The sequence below is a fragment of the Leptonychotes weddellii genome, chromosome 10, assembly GCF_054177405.1.
Source record: "Leptonychotes weddellii isolate Sample4059 chromosome 10, ASM5417740v2, whole genome shotgun sequence".
Taxonomy (NCBI): domain Eukaryota; kingdom Metazoa; phylum Chordata; class Mammalia; order Carnivora; family Phocidae; genus Leptonychotes; species Leptonychotes weddellii.
Genome location: NC_138378.1, coordinates 20,723,079 through 20,739,087, shown reverse-complemented (window position 1 = coordinate 20,739,087; position 16,009 = coordinate 20,723,079). Strand labels below are relative to the sequence as shown.

Sequence of the window (16,009 nt, the reverse complement as noted above, 5' to 3'; positions counted from 1 at the left end):
TATTATTGTCTTTTAGATATGACAGAAGCTACTAATGTGATCAATGTTACATATAGCTTATTAACAGTGAGTAAAACTGGAAAGTCAGATCTGGTTCCAAAGCTTGTGCCTAACTTTATAATATCATGTAAGTTTGATGAAGTAACCAGATTACTGAGGAGTTACAGAGTACTTATTTCAGTGGTTTGGAAGGCTATCAACATGACTATTTTATGTGTTGTTCGAAAATATTCTTTAAATCCTATATTCTCCATTAAAAAAACACCTGAGCTAGCAAGCAGTAACATATCAATAATGGTCTTAATAAAAATAGCTACTGATGAGGTATCTTAAAAATACTTTCATATAATAAAATGATACATCTCAATTTCTCCACATTTAAATGAACTGATATTATTAAAGCTAATTTCATTTCCCAAAGGCAATACTGGATTACTATATAATAAAGTACCAGCAAAGAGGAATTAAACAGAAGACATTTTAAACAGAAAACATTCTCAAGATTAGCTTGACACATCTTACCTTCAAGAAATGCTAGAAAACGATAGCTGCTCAAACTACTCTTAACATTTTATAAAATCTAATGCAAGAGTGTATTATCACTGAAAATACTGAATTTATTAAAAATGTCAAAATCACTCCATTTAAAAGAAAGGATAAACATGTTCTTAAATGCTTCTATCCCCAACCAATAAATTATCACAAATCAAAAAATTCTAGACCAAGTTCTCAGGTCTTTTTCATGAAATAGATATTTACAATTTATATTAGAACAGAATGTTGTCGAGAATATACTATTATCAAAGTAACCAAGACAAAGTTTAAAAGAAGAAGCTATTCTGAGAACATCTAACTCAAATAATTAATGATTATGTAAGACACTATAGTGTAACACTAAGCAACAGCAGGTTTCTTGCACGATCACTGATCAAATTCCTAACCAAGAAAATAATTACCTGTGAAGCTTGTACTATGATTGGCACTCCTAAAACACGTTGGCCAGTTAATCCTATTGCTAGAGGCACTGAGCTAACATCAACAAACTCCACATATGCAATTCCTTTGGAACGTCTTGAATTTCTATCAGAAATCATTCTCACATCTCGAACCTAAAAAGAAGACACACACTTAACAGAAGCTTCTGTTTATGCAACCGTCCACCATAAACCATTAAAGAAATTTTACTGATGTGATTTATTTAAGTAATCTCTATACCCAAAGTGGGGCATGAATTCGTGACCAGAGATTAAGAGTTGCACGTTCCTCCGAGTGAACTTGCCAAGTGCCCCCCAATGTTTTAAATAAGTGAACTTGTCAGTCCACTTCTACTTTTGAATACGTGATAATAGTTATTAATTCCAACACTATTAATTTCCAACTGAGGCAAAATAGAAATGTTACGCAAAAGTTTCCCTAACTGAATTCTACTAAGTCAAAAGATCTGGTGTTTAAATACTCTCTAATTTAATCAGGCATACTGACAATTATTAAAATGTTGTTCACAATTCCCATTTACTCGACCTCCCTAAATAGACTAAAAACTTACCTTTCCTACTGTGGAGAAAAACTCTTCCAAATCCCTTGGCCGAATTCTTGCTGCCAGCTGCATGCAGAAAACTGTCCTTGCATCTCTTTCCTCAGGAGTTAGATTATCAATAGGTTCCCTAACAGGAATAAAAAATAAACAATTTTATAAATTATATTCTTAAAATAACCTTACAAAGTTCATTTTCAATAAACAGAATAAACTTTACCAGAAGTAGTCACTATTCCCAAGCCCATTTTTTCTTTTAAGATTTTATTTATTTACGAGAGAGTGAGGAAGAGAGAAAGCACGTGCACAAGCAGTGTTAAGAGGCAGAGGGAGAGAGAAGCAGACTCCCCCCACTGAGCAGGGTGCCAGGTGGGATCATGACCTGTGGAAGGCAGATGCTTAAGTGTCTGAGCCACCCGGGTGCCCCTCCCAAGCTCATTTTCACTAAAATGTATACAAAATGTCCATAAAATAATTCAATGTGACTCAATTCCTTCAACAAGACAGTTACTTAATGTTTCTTCTTCTAATATCTTACATGGTATCAGGACAAAGGTCCATTAGCATCTCAATCTTACAAATTGTAATTTCTGCACAATAATGAAAGACCAATCCAAAGCCTGAGAGTTTAAGAATAGTCACAGAAAATAACCACTTACTAGCTACAATGTCAGAATGGTCCAAATTAGTGGAAAGGATGACTTTCCATAACAAAACCGTAAGACCATGAAGTAACCGTAAGACCATGAAGGCAAATAAAGTTTGACAATCATAGATGACCAACTTGAGATGGTGAGAACTATTTTAGTCTGATTTTTCCCCTGAATTTAACAAATTGAGATAAGATACATGGAATCATGGTTGTTTATTCTATCAAGGCTTACAGATTCTACAAATTTAGTATCCAAAGCAATGTTTCTTGGTTATAAAATACAGAAACAATACCCATATACAAATCAAAAATGAAAAGCAGGAAATTATCTAAATAAATACCAGTAGTGGGATTCAATTTATTCATTTTTACAGACAGCCTTGAAGATCAAGAGCACTTCTTATTATATAGAGGAAACTAAAGTGCTCAAGTAAAAGAGCGTGAGATGAAACTTAATTTCATGGAAAAAAATTAGAAGTCCTATTAATGTTACTTATTAAAAAACATCACTAAAGGTTAAGGTTCTAAGTGAAACCCTAAGGATAAAAGCACAAACATGCTCTTATCCACATTCTGGACCTTTTCAGGAAGGTCCTTTTGAAATATTCCACCTACAAAATTCTGGTACATTTCCTTGGTAAATCAGCAGGTAATCTGAAACTATAAAACAGAGGTACAAAGCTAAACTACATCCAGAAAATGAGAAAAGGGGACTTTCTTACAAGAGTAAATATTAAACAATGTAAAAAAGCTCAGTAGGTTACAAAAAAAGAGCTTTTAAAATCATTAAGGTTTTCACATCAAATTCTAGAATTAAAATATACCAAATAAAGAACCCTAAGTTGGAAGGTGCCCTTTAAGGGAAGCCAGAAAGAGTATCAGTAAACAATGCTGCCATTTATCAAAATTTTCCTTAAGCCAAAATAAATGGTAGGCTTCATAAGTGACTCTTATATTTAAGAGGAAAATAACTCACAAACATTTGATAACAAGACTACTACTAAGAAACAAGTCAACTTGGTTAAGATTTTGGAAATTAAGTACTTTATCTCAGTAGAGAGCCAGATTAATAAAACTCATGACTGTACAACCAATTTTCCCATGAGGGTATTTTAGTAACTCAAAATTTATTAATTCCAAAGATAAGCAGAGGCAAGTCTATTTAAAGTTTTCTATAGTTACCATTATTTAAAAGGGATTTAAAAGCACATGTAGGACCTTACACCTTAAAATTGTAATCACTGCTCCATTCTTATAGAGAATTAAAATGAAAACTTAAACATCCACACTGATTTAACATAGTCCAAATTACTAAATATTAATAAATTTAACAGTAGCATAAGTTGCAAAAGCTTTACAAAAGCTGAAAGTGCTAAAGATAAAAAAAAAAGGGACAACAGCTACCTCACGGGACTCTTGTCTTTTCTGAATGGACTTTTGCTTCGAGAGCGTCGTCTGCTGCAAAGTTAAAAAGTTTCAGAAATTACCCAAACAAGTACACCACATTAGTTCCTTGAAAAACAATTTAAACAATTCAGAAGTATGTTTAAAAACCTTAATTTGATGCTATGAGGCAACCCAATCTTTCCTCGGATGGCACTGTTAAATTTTGGTCCGGAGCTAAAAAGGAAACACAAAATTACACTAGTTACAGGGTTAGGGTCTTGCTAAGATCGAGTTCATGCGCTCTCCAGCAAGTTTAACATTGTTTAGGCTGATTTTTTCCACCTCAATTATGAAGAGGAAATTAAAGACTTTTTTTTTCTTAACTCTATCCCAGGCAACTGCTCTTATAGTTATCCATCCTGGACCACTGAGAGGTGCCGAGACCAAAGGTTACAGCCTCAATATTGTTAAGATTCTGAAAATTCTATCATTTTCAGTCTATTGTTTTTTCTTAATTACACATTTATGAATACATTCCTGAGGATATTTTTTTAAAGTGAAAATAAATCACCCTGAATTTCCCTCACACCAGGATAACTACAGTTAACAATTTGGTGTGTATCTTTGCAGATCCGTTCCCAGGAATTTATGTATTTATATATTTGTATATACACAAAATTCATACATAATGTTTTCTTGTTTGAGGAATTTTTAAAAGGGGACTAATTCTTTCTTATCATGAAACTCCCAACTATACCATTTAACAGTACATCTCAGAGATTGCATGAAAGCAGTTTGTGTCATACTTCACTTCTTTGTGACAAAATATTCCGTAGTAAAGAGGTGAAAAAAATAAATTAGTATTTCAAAAATTTTTTGTCAACTTGACTATATAATAAAGGAATATTTTCAAAAGACATCATAACATTTTTCTAAGATCCAGTTTTATTCTGAATTCCAAAAAGGCCTAATAGTTTGGGGGCCTTTTTTTTAATTTTGAAAGACCAAATTAACTTAAAGGGACAGGTCAGATGTCCCTTAGTGCTCATCCTACTCTCCTTTTCAAGAAGGGTAGCAAAATCAAAGTATCTAGTGGTATGTGATCCACATTTGGACTCATTTTCATGGACTCTAAGTATACCTGCCAACACCCAAGCATCTCCAAGTAAAATTTTGTATTAATTGGGTCCTTCACAATTCAGACTAATAGTCACAATTAAGAATATAAATTTACTGAATAAATTAAAGATCACATGAAACTACACATAAGAACTAAATCATTTTTAAGTCAAACCAGGATTATAGGCCGACTTCAAGTATTTATCACTAAAACAAGAGATAAATAATACAGAATTTATTAAGGTAATCCCTTTCCTCCTATTTAATTCTGGTAAAAACAAATATGGTAAGTCTTAGTAAATTAGACCAAATAAGTATTATTAATCATTCGGAATTAAAACACTGTGGTCCTCTTTCAGCTCTTAAATGTTGTGAAATAAGCAGCTAGGAGGAACTTAGAGAACAAGGAGTCCAATCCTTTTTATTTAAAGGTTAAAGAGCCAGAATCAGAACCCAAAGTGTTACTAACTTTAATGGCCGCAAATAATACCCAAGCGTTTCATGAGTAGTAGTTAAGTATTGTGGGTCCTTTATTTTCATTCTCTTGTTGATTCAATACTCATTAAAGTTCATCTGTCAGTTGTTACCTCTTTCTTAAAAGATGAGAAAACTAAAGCTGAGAGTGTTAACTTGTCCAAGTAGAAGAGTCAAAACTCTTATTCAGGTCTGTCTTTCAAGTCCAATTCCAACCATTCAAGTGCTAATTATGAGTGCTAATTTTAATACATTCCCCCACAGTTTACAATATATTCATTAAGAAGAAAACAAGGTTAAAAAGGGCTAAGGACTGCTAGATTCAATCCTTGCCTAAGAGTTGTAGGTACGTTCCTTCCAAACTTAACATAGCTTTTTAAATGACATAATAGAACAGGTTTCCAATTTGTTAAACCAAATTTCCATAGTGATTTCAAAGCACTTTAGTATTTTACTATTTTTAAAAACCTTAAATATAAATGTGATGAGCCCCAAAATTCATCATCAAGGAGCAAACACCAAATTCACAAAGGATCTGTCATTTCAGCTGAAAAACAGCCAAATTACATATTTCACTAATTATATGTATTTATAACTTATCTATTTGGGCTTTAAAAATTTTAAATTTATGTTCAGCAAAGAGTATCTGAAATAGCTCACATACCTTTTAAGCTTTCAAATATTTGGCACTACAGTATCAAGTCTTTTAAGCACTCTAGTGCTTTGGTCTAGTTTAGACTGGCATACAGTTAAAATATTTTAGATGGAGTAACAAAAAATAATCTGTATGCCTAGTAAAACGAAAGTATTGGTCCACACACTATATTTCTACTTTGCTAGTCTTTTCAATGCCAATATCCTTATTTAATGCTTTTTAACTACTCATATTGAAAAACAAATTTTACAATGCAAATTACACAGGTTTAATTGTTTTCTGGATACCCAGAGAATGACTCTCAAACCAAAATCATCATAATTATAGTTACATACTAAGGACTTCTGTAGCGGCCTCTGAATCTGCGATCTCGACTTCTTGAGCGGCTCCGTCTCCTTTCTTTACTCCTACTTCGCTTCCTTTCACGGCTTTTGCTCTTTTTCCTTTCTCTATCTCTACTTCGTTTCCGTTCCTTACTTTTGCTTCTTTTTCGTTCATGACTACGACTTCTGCTCTTGCTTTTTTTCCTCCTGAGAAGAAAAAAAATTACCATTATCTTGCTGGTTTAAGAAACTGTCAAAATATACTTCCTTTTATGGTCAGAAATCTTTTAAATCTTTTTGTAAGTTTATCTTGCTATTTTTACTATTATACAATGATACATAATCATACTTATGGAAAAATAATTCCTAGGTAAGGTAAATAGCACCCCACCTTTGCCTTCTACTACTGAAAATCAGCAGTCAGTTGACAATCAGTTGAGAGCAGGGAACTGTAGTGATCGCTCCAGAGACCTGAGAGTCAGTTACAGCTTTAACAATGAAATCATTTGTTGGGAGGTAGATAAAAACCTGAACTTTTAAACCGTTTGACCAACATGTAACTGGCCAACGAGTTATTACTGTAATCCACTAGATACAGCAATAAAAATCAAAGTTACAAGAGAATATATTAACATTTAAGTAATAGTGGGTCATATAAAAAATTTTTCATTAAAACCACTAACTTCCTTTATGTGAGCCAATTTTGACCCAATCTACACATACGAATATTTTCTACTTCAAAGGGTCATACAAGCATCAATACTTTGGTTTTCATGGGCAAACTTCCAAGTACTGACAAAGAACAATAAAACTAATGCAATGACATGCATTCTGACACACCTAGAACTTTTGTGACCTTTTCAGATATATCTATTTAATGTTATAATGAGTACACCAGAAAATGGAGCATGCCAGTTTATACAAGCCTGTGGGGTACAATCAAAAACAAGGATCAACACCTTTATCAATCTTTATAGTATCTCAAACTCTGAAAAGTAAAAAAGCCAGTCAGTCATATCTTTCTGTTCATTTCTGTATTCCTCACAGTATACCACCCATTCATTTCATAATTAAATCTTACCATCTGTATCTCTGTCATCACCCAAATTTTAGAGGTGCCTTCAGATATTTCAATATAAATTCAAAGACATTTAAAAATAAACTTATTCCGCTAAAATGTCAATTTGTAGTGGCTAAAAAGATAAACATTTTGACAACTCTACATCATTTGGAAAATTTAATTAAACTCTTTAGTCCTTATCAAAGCAAAGTTAGCAAAAGAGCAATTGAAGTCTGCCTCAGAGAACCTGTAAGCAGGTCATCTTAGAGTGCATTGAAAATAGAAAATGAAGACACCCACCTTCTGGAATCTTGAAACCCACACTCCAATCACAAGGAGATGTAGAGCTTTCCAAGGAGGCAGAAACTTTGTCTAAAATTTCAAGATAATCCACCTGACTGTCAGAAATGTATATGCTAGGTAGCACATGACAGAAAATTAGGCTACACTCATTATTTATATAGAAGTCATCAAAGCAATGCCCAGAAGGGCAACAGATTACATTCCAACTTTGTTGCCTGAAACACCTGACACTATGTCTTAGCCTATGAATTCTGTGAGATAGCTATAATCAGAAGTCCTAAATATAATCAATCAGGGGACAAAGTAACTCCATCGCCCACAAAGGACAGACAAAGTATTGCTCTGCTCATAGAAGGCCCACAGCAGAGAGGCAGCCAACCTCCCAATCTACCTTTTTTTAGGCCCAAAACTTATTCTGCCAAAGGAAAAGACTGGAAAATCGGAGAGCTAACTTCAACTAAAAGTCTTCCTAGAACTTTTTACAAATGAGTCCCCACCCACATCTGAAGGCAACCCCAGACAGGTAAAAACACAGCAACATACTAATAAGACATTCAGAAGCACGATCCTCTTCATAAAAGCCCAGACAAAAATTTAAGAAAGCAGTATTCTTCTCTATAACAAAATGCAGCTTAAAAGAACATTAAGTTAACTAAAGAAGAGTTATTAAATCCACACTAATAGTCAAATCCTGTTACAACTTAAAAGGGACTTTCCAAAGTCTTTAGTGGCAGTGGAATTTTGTACTGAACATCATTGAAGTAAATGGTCCACTGGGCTGGGCCTTTGGACTTTTTGGTTATATGGCCTCTGCTGTAAAGGTGTTTTGCTATAACTGGATTTGACCTCTTCCATGTAAGAAGATCTAAAATTTAAATGCAAAGTACTCTGGAAAATAAGAAAAAAAATAGAAAAGTCATTTATTCCAAAATTTATAGATAATCCACACACAGTAGCCAATATATTTCAACTGTGTCATTTTATTGTTATCCTTTTTGAGTAATTCCTAAAGAGCTTAACTAAATGGACGCTGGTTTAGATTTTCCAAAAATGGTTACACTAACAAATCGTACTCCCATGAAGGCAAGCTCAGATACTTAAAAGGTATACTTTGAAGTCTTGCCAAACTCAGGGGTACAGCTCTTCAGAAAGGCGGCTAATTGATAACCAATTTGTGTTATATTTAACTTAGTTCCTTCCACTACTACCAGAATACAACTGAGTGTACGTATTGAGAATCAGAACTATTTTTAAAGAAAACATTTACTAGTTGGTAAACTCAGTTTCTCAGAATGTGCATTTTCCTACTACCTTAAAACTATATCGCAACACTCAACTGCTTTTAAGACAATGAAGTTTTAGGATGAAAAATGCAACGTGGCACTTTCCTTTAAGAGAATTTATGCAGAACACTAAAGCACAGAACACTCTATTTGTTTTACATTTTATCTAACCTTAAATACGAATTTTCTTCTAGATAACTTTGAAATTAATTTGAAAGATCAATTCCCTTTAGAAAAATGGGTGACAAGTTCCTGATTGAACAAAAAAGCCGTTTATTTAAGCAGCTTTAACTGAGAATGAGAAGTATGACAGAAATAATTTGTACATTTAAAAAGATACTAAATGGTAGTTGGGATGTTTCAAAAGGACGTTCCCTTAAATTGGCTATCCTATAGCCAATGAAAGAAAATTTTCCATTCTTTTATTCAGTGTCACAAGACTACTTACATTAAATAAAGGCCACAAAGCATCAGTCATAGAGAGCTTGATGCTAAATTTCCTGTAAAAGCTTGGTAGCCTTAATGAGCTTAGATGCAGAATGAAAACAAGTATAAACTGGAGATCGAGTTAGTAGCAAGGAGTGACATCTGAGAATGGTTGAACAAAGAAAACTCTGTGCCCAAAGTGCATGTCCTCATTGTTTTGGCACTTAGGATGAGATCTTTACCCACCCAACAGGGCTGATACCTAGATTGGATAATTTCAATTTATGTGGATACTCCTTCCTAGGTTTTCATTACGAATTGGGTAATTTAAAACCGTTAATTAGGAAACTTACTTTGGTAAAACATCTAAAACCAGGTGACATTAAACCATGCAATAATTGGTTGATTACCTTAAACCATAACAATTCAAGACTAAACCTCAGGTGATTAATTCCCACAATCTGTTGTGATTAGACTGTAACAGATCCTCTACCCAACTTTGAACAACAACAAAAAAAAAAGTAAGACATTTTCTACAAACTGCATCATTTTAAATCCATTACTACATTTAGGGGAATTTTAAAAATTAAAAAAACCAGCGTAACAAAGCCTGCATAATCCAACCTAAGAATTTTCTCATCAACCTACCTAACAAAGTTGTGAGGATGTTGAGGTAGCGTATTATGAAGCATTTTGAGCTCTTATTAGGAAAAGAGCCAAAAAAAAAAAAAAAAAGTAAGTGGCTATGTTATCATTTTATTACTGTTTTTCATTAGATGGCGTCATGTACATGACAGATTATTTTAATGACATCACAAAATAGGCTACTAAAACAATTTAATGCTTGTAACATGACCACATGATGTTAAGAATCACTAATTTTTAGAGAATACTCCAAAAATAGGATCTGACTTTATAAAGTGGTTCTAGCTTATACAGTCATTGAGACTTATCATATACTCTATTCTATACTAGTCTGTAGCACTGAGTTCATTGTTATGGGTTACACATTTAACCTAGTAAATTGCATTAATATGCACAATTTTTTAAAAAACTCCATTTTCAATATTTAAGTCTGTTAGAGTTTTAAAAGCTTAAAACAACAAAAGCCACGTTAAAGGCTAAAAGTACTTAAGTATGCTATAATGTTGCTACAAAAAGGGCCTTTAAGCAGCAAGGAGCATCAATATAATTCACAGCTCTGACTCCTGTGATTTAGAGCAAACAGTATTTTCCATGGGCTGGTTATTTGTTGATAACACACCACCAAAATATTAAGCCGAAGTTTATAAATTTAAGACAAAAGACAAACTCTAATACAGGAACTCTTATCCAGATTGTCATGGACAGACTTGGAGGGGAAGGTGCCCAAAAGGTCCCTGAAACTGTATCCTGAAATCTACGGAGAGAATCCATATCCTCAAATAGTTTCTCATCCCTTCAGAAGGTAAAGAACGACTTTTCTAAGAGAGACAAGGAAAAAGCTTCTGAAGAGAACTTTTAGTTTGATGCTACAGCCACAGGAACACAACTTAAGATCTTAATCGCATTAAGCGTCCCCCCCACCCCAGGTCCCTTCTTATAACTTACTTTTTGCTACGTTCTTCATGGCCGTTAGCACTGCTCAACTTGTTCTCATCCTAAGCAGGGTTGATAGAAGAACATCATGAGGACGAAGTGGTAACATTTCAAGTTGTCAAAGGGTAAAGGGAATAGGAATAAGAAAATACAAAACAATTTTAAAACTAATTACTTGTTTATAGTTTAACATGGAAGGCTATAAAAAAATTTAGATGGGTATGTGTTTAACCACTTTGTTGCTTACAATTAAGTCATCAAGATACAAAAATAAAAATGCATATTAACATGTTAAATTTTACTTTCTTATATAGTTAGATATTAAGCTATCCAGATTTACAGGGTTGAAGTGGTTAAATAGAATTTCTATAAAACATGAATGAAGTCCTGTTTTGAGTTTTATTCCATGTGCTATGGTCCCTTTGGTCAGTACCATGGCTCTATTTCTGCCTAAGCCCCAAGTGGCCATGCTAGCAGCCAGCCACTATCGATTTCCTGTGACCGATGCCATTCCTGAGATCTTCGCCCATTTCCGTTGGAGGGTTGGGACTGTAAGAGCTTGATGCCACCTCTGTCACACATCTCGCCCTGAAGCAAACAGGGATTCACACTGCTTTAGTAATGTTGACTCCCAAGAACCCAAGAAAGTCAATTAATAATCCACCAGTCCAGCCTAAACATTTCCTACTTCCATACCTGTTTACATGGAATTACATCCATGTTAAACTAAGACACAAGAATCTTAACATTAAAACAGAAAGTAGTTCTTCGAGTCTAAGCATTATAAAACTACATACACTATTTAAACTAAAAAGAATTCTTCCAAATTGGTACCACATGGTCGTGCTACACACTCCAAAAACAGATGTATTATTTCAAAAGGTTTAGAGCAATGTTTATTTTTAAAGTTTGATCACATCAGTTATAGAAGTATAAGTGCTAACAACTCAAAGCTTACAATTTGCGACACCAGTGATAATGCATGCATACTGCTATTTTCACCACCAACTGGTGAAAGAATGAAAAGACACTTAACTTTTACTGTGATACTAAAATGGGTCAGACTATACTACTAGCCAAAATAATTCCTTTGTAGCTTTTAGTGTGAAATATTATGGCAGGGACTAATTAAAAATAAAACAACACGGAGCACAGTAAAACAGTCATCAAGTGACTCTAAGTTGTGATACTGCCTCCTTTGCTTTAAAAAATTTTTCTATTCAGGGATCCAAGAATTTCAGTAATTTTTAACTGAGCAGATCATCACCTGCCTGTTTCATTATTTACTATCACCAGTCATATATATATATATAAAAAAATTTTAAATCTCACCCATTTCTTGTAAAACTTAAAGATTTGCTTGCCACAGACTGGTTATGCTTTGTTATTCTTGGACCCCTGCTATTTTCCCAAACCACTACATTCACCTTTTTGCTATACCAAACTGGAGCTGGTAATTCTTAGTTGAGTCATTTTACCTAGGGGACCACGGTACAGCGATAAGTCACTCAATTACTACCTTATGATTGACAGTTCACACTGGAATCAAAGGTGAATTCATGGGAGTAGAGGTGAGATATCGTTAGGCAAGTCTACAAAGAGAGATAGATGGGCATTTATTCATCACGCTGAAGTGAAACTACTGCACAATATTATTACATCAATAGCATATATTTACTTTTCTAAGTTACACGTAATGCATCTCTGATAAGATAAATCAAGAGGGCTCCGGGGAGGTTAGTTTACATTTCAGCAGTAGTTTCGTGATAATGCTAAATTAAGAAATATATAAACCTCACCGACATGTTTTTTCTCACCTTCTTGTAAGGAGCCTCAAGCATTGCTTCAATATCAATATCGTCTGCCATTTTCTCTAAACGTCTAGAAAATAAGAAAGGTAATTCAGTGAGTAAACATTTTTCAATTCCGATCAGTCTCCTCCTTATGCGACAAACTCCGAAACTTCAGAAAAACCTTCAAAAAGCCCTGGAATGACTAAAGTGGCAGGATGCACTTTACCAGGCTTAGTAATTAAATCTGAAATGTCTCCAAGACTGAACACACGGAAATACATTAAATGTACGATTAAAAAAAAAAAAGCCCACAATTAACTGCAAAAACAGAACCCGCGCGCGAGTAAGAGCGCCTCTTTCCGCGCAAAACCCGCGCTGCCATTTTAGGGGCAAAGGGAAACTCCCTCGGTTGGGAGGGGTTGTGTGCCATGGTAGCGTTCGGCTGGCGCCATGTTGGGAGGTCGCGGCCGGCCAGGCCTAGAAGGAAACGGTCGCCATCCGCCCGAAGCCTCTCTGGAGTCCCTGCCACCCAAAGACCATGAAATCTATACGACCGGAAAATAAGGGCGCGGTCGCCGAAATGGAGCCGATTTCTCGAGCCCCCCCCCCGCCCCCGCCCCCCGGAGTCGTCAAAGACCGCCTAAGGAGTGCCCCTCAAACCAGACGAAAACCAGATCTCTGAAAAGCTCTGACAATACACAGGCCTGCGACATCTCCTTACCTGTGCGGGCTTTCGGGCCCCTGGGATGCTTGTATTCGGAAAGAGGGGGGCTGCTGCTGCTGCCGCTGTTGCTACTGTTAAGCCGCTAGGCCCAGGCCGAGGTTCCGCCCAGCCCGAATTTCGGGCTCCGAGGGCGGATAGGCCCGAGCGAATCTAAAAGAAACAATGGGATTAAAGGAGCCCGCGCGGAAGTTCAGGACGGCGGCTTCGGCAGCTCAGGATCCACCCCTGCGACAGCTTCAGCAAGCTCTCTGAAATGGCGGCCGCTGCTTCCCCGTACTCACATCCACCAACACACATACACACACAAACACGGGGTCTCACAGAGCTCTCAGCACGGGCTCTCGCGAGAAGCTGCCTCTAGTTCCAGACAGGAGCAGCTGAAATATCGCGAGATATAAGCATGGCCCCAGCGACCATGGCCCAATCTCGCGCAATGATTGCGCCACAGATATTCCCATCCCCCACTCAGAGCGGAGCCTTTGACACCCCCTCCACATGGACGTCCGTATCTCGCGAGACCGCGCAAGACGCTAGAGCAAAGACAGTTGGTACAGTTCCTGTCAATCTTTTTAAAAACTGAACGCTGAGTGGAGCTCGGTGGTCGCCTCCTCTTTGTGGCGCCTCCTCACAGCTATCTGAAGGTTTTTCTCCCAGCGCTGACCGCCTTTCCCCTCCCCCGGGCCTCCCACCCTGGTGTCTGTCAAGGTCGCCATAAGGGAACCTAGTCCATATGGCGATAGAATGCAACGAAAAGCGCCATGTATAGATTCTCCGCCAAGAGTGAAGAAGTGAAAAGCATGTAAAAGGGAAGGCAAGAAAAGACCGTATGGGGCTAGGAGGCTATGGGTGTAGAATAAAAATTAGATATTCCGGCCTTTTGGAGCCAGTGGGCTAGCTAGGCACGACTAACTAAAGACCCTTGGAAATAGTGGAGAAAAGCAAAGAGAAGGTGAAAAAACAAACTGCTTCCCTTGGCAATGGATCAGCTTTATGCCCTGGATTTTATAGTCTGGCCTTGTGTCGGGTTGCTATTGTTTCTTCAAAAATGTCTCCCATTCCCTTGGGACTTGGCTTCTCGCCCCTTAAGTTTCCCAAATACCTGGCAGTTAAGAGTATACAAGCACCACCTGTTCTCTGGTCAACACTATGAAAAAGAGGCAGCAGAGAGGTTGACTATAAGGCTTTTTCCTCCAAGATAAAAATACTTGAAAAAAAATATTTGAAAAACATTAGAGGACTTACAACCAAAAAATCCTACAGGTAAGTCTATTAACAGCTTAGCTATTGAGGGTTAAGATTTGACATGAGATAATTTGGTTCTTGTAAGCTGCTCCAACACTGTGTGACCTTGGACAAGTAAATTAATCTCTCAGAGCCTATCCTCCATTTCCTCTTATGAAGAAGGGGGTAGCATAATTACTAGGCTAAGCTTCTTGAGATTGACCTAGGCTGATAATGCTCAGGTTGATAATGCTCACAACTGAATTCTCAGTGTTTAGCCTGGTGCCCAGCCAGGAGGACACTCAATAAATGAATGAAGACCTAATAGGAGTACAGTGAGGATTAAATGAGATAGTGTCTGTAAAGTACCTGGCAAATATTTAATCCTCAGGAAAGCTAACTTCTGTTATTGCTAAACAATTATTTAGAGGAAATGTAAGTGTAAAGGGACTTTACACTTCTGGTTAATTTTCCACACAGGTGTTTCTCTTAGAGGATTAATAGATGTTACATAGTAATATTCCCTTACTCCTTTTCCTGAAAATTCAGATCCTCTTTTAAATTTTTTAAGTATTGAAAATCATCACAGAACATTAAAGCATAATATGCTCAAGCTAACAAAAAAAAAAACAAAGCTAACCTTTGCCTTCTCTTTGCTTCTTTAATTCTATTATTGTGACTTGTTAATTGGGCAAATATCAAACCAAAAAGGTGGTCACTTAATAATTTGTTTGTTTGGGAACATGACAACACAATTTGACTTTAACCTCTAGACTTATTTGGGAATAGGAAAGTTTTAAGCTTTCAGTCACTTGATTATTGAATATCTCTTAAATTGTTTTCTGTTCAAGGATGATCAGAGTGAACCTGGAAATTTAGAGCACAATCAAGAAACATCAGCTGGAAGACTCTTCTCTAAAACAAAAGTATTTTTTATGTTTAAAAGAAAATATTAACATAATATGTTTTTCATTCATTTTGCAAAGCCTGTCTCTGTCTGGCTTATGGACATTCTGTGTAAATTAATTCCCCTTTCATCATTTTGTTCTCATTTGAACCAAAACGTCATTGGTTTAAATCATCTCCACCATCAAAAATATTATTCTGTTTTATAACTTACAGAGAAGAGGTCACAGAATAACCAAAAGCCTGGAATAGAGGAGGTAATAGATAGAGAATTTGACTTTAAATTTAAAATATTTTGCCAATGTCATCTCACCTGGCTGGCTCAGTCTGTGGAGCATACAACTCTTCATTTCAGAGTTGTGAGTTCGAGCCCCATGTTGCATGTAGAGATTACTTAAAATCTTAAAAATACATTCTGCCATGGGGTGCCTGGGTGGCTCAGTTGTTAAGGGTCTGCCTTTGGCTCAGGTCATGATCCCAGGGTTCTGGGATCGAGCCCTGCATTGGGCTCCCTGCTCCGAGGGAAGCCTGCTTCTCCCTCTCCCACTCTGCCTGCTTGTGTTCCCTCTCTC

The 16,009-nt window shown here is 36.2% G+C and overlaps 1 protein-coding gene across 6 annotated transcripts in view; it reads right to left on the bottom strand.

The window, feature by feature from the left end:
• Positions 1 to 13,598, bottom strand: part of RBM39 (RNA binding motif protein 39) — a 30,859-nt gene extending 17,261 nt beyond the window's left edge. For 2 of the 6 annotated variants that reach the window (XM_006746878.3, XM_006746880.3), the window contains exons 1-8: positions 13,308 to 13,598; positions 12,611 to 12,674; positions 10,806 to 10,855; positions 6,156 to 6,350; positions 3,741 to 3,806; positions 3,591 to 3,644; positions 1,547 to 1,664; positions 957 to 1,109 (exon numbers count right to left, since the gene is read on the bottom strand). In XM_006746878.3, the coding sequence (XP_006746941.1) occupies positions 957 to 1,109; positions 1,547 to 1,664; positions 3,591 to 3,644; positions 3,741 to 3,806; positions 6,156 to 6,350; positions 10,806 to 10,855; positions 12,611 to 12,661 (687 nt within the window). In that variant the 5' untranslated portion in view covers positions 12,662 to 12,674; positions 13,308 to 13,598. Of the gene's footprint in view, positions 1 to 956; positions 1,110 to 1,546; positions 1,665 to 3,590; positions 3,645 to 3,740; positions 3,807 to 6,155; positions 6,351 to 10,801; positions 10,856 to 12,312; positions 12,386 to 12,610; positions 12,675 to 13,307 lie in introns of those variants that run through there. The other 4 variants (XM_081832895.1, XM_081832898.1, XM_081832896.1 and 1 more) reach the window with 3 other exon arrangements.
• Between the last annotated feature and the right edge of the window lie 2,411 nt (positions 13,599 to 16,009).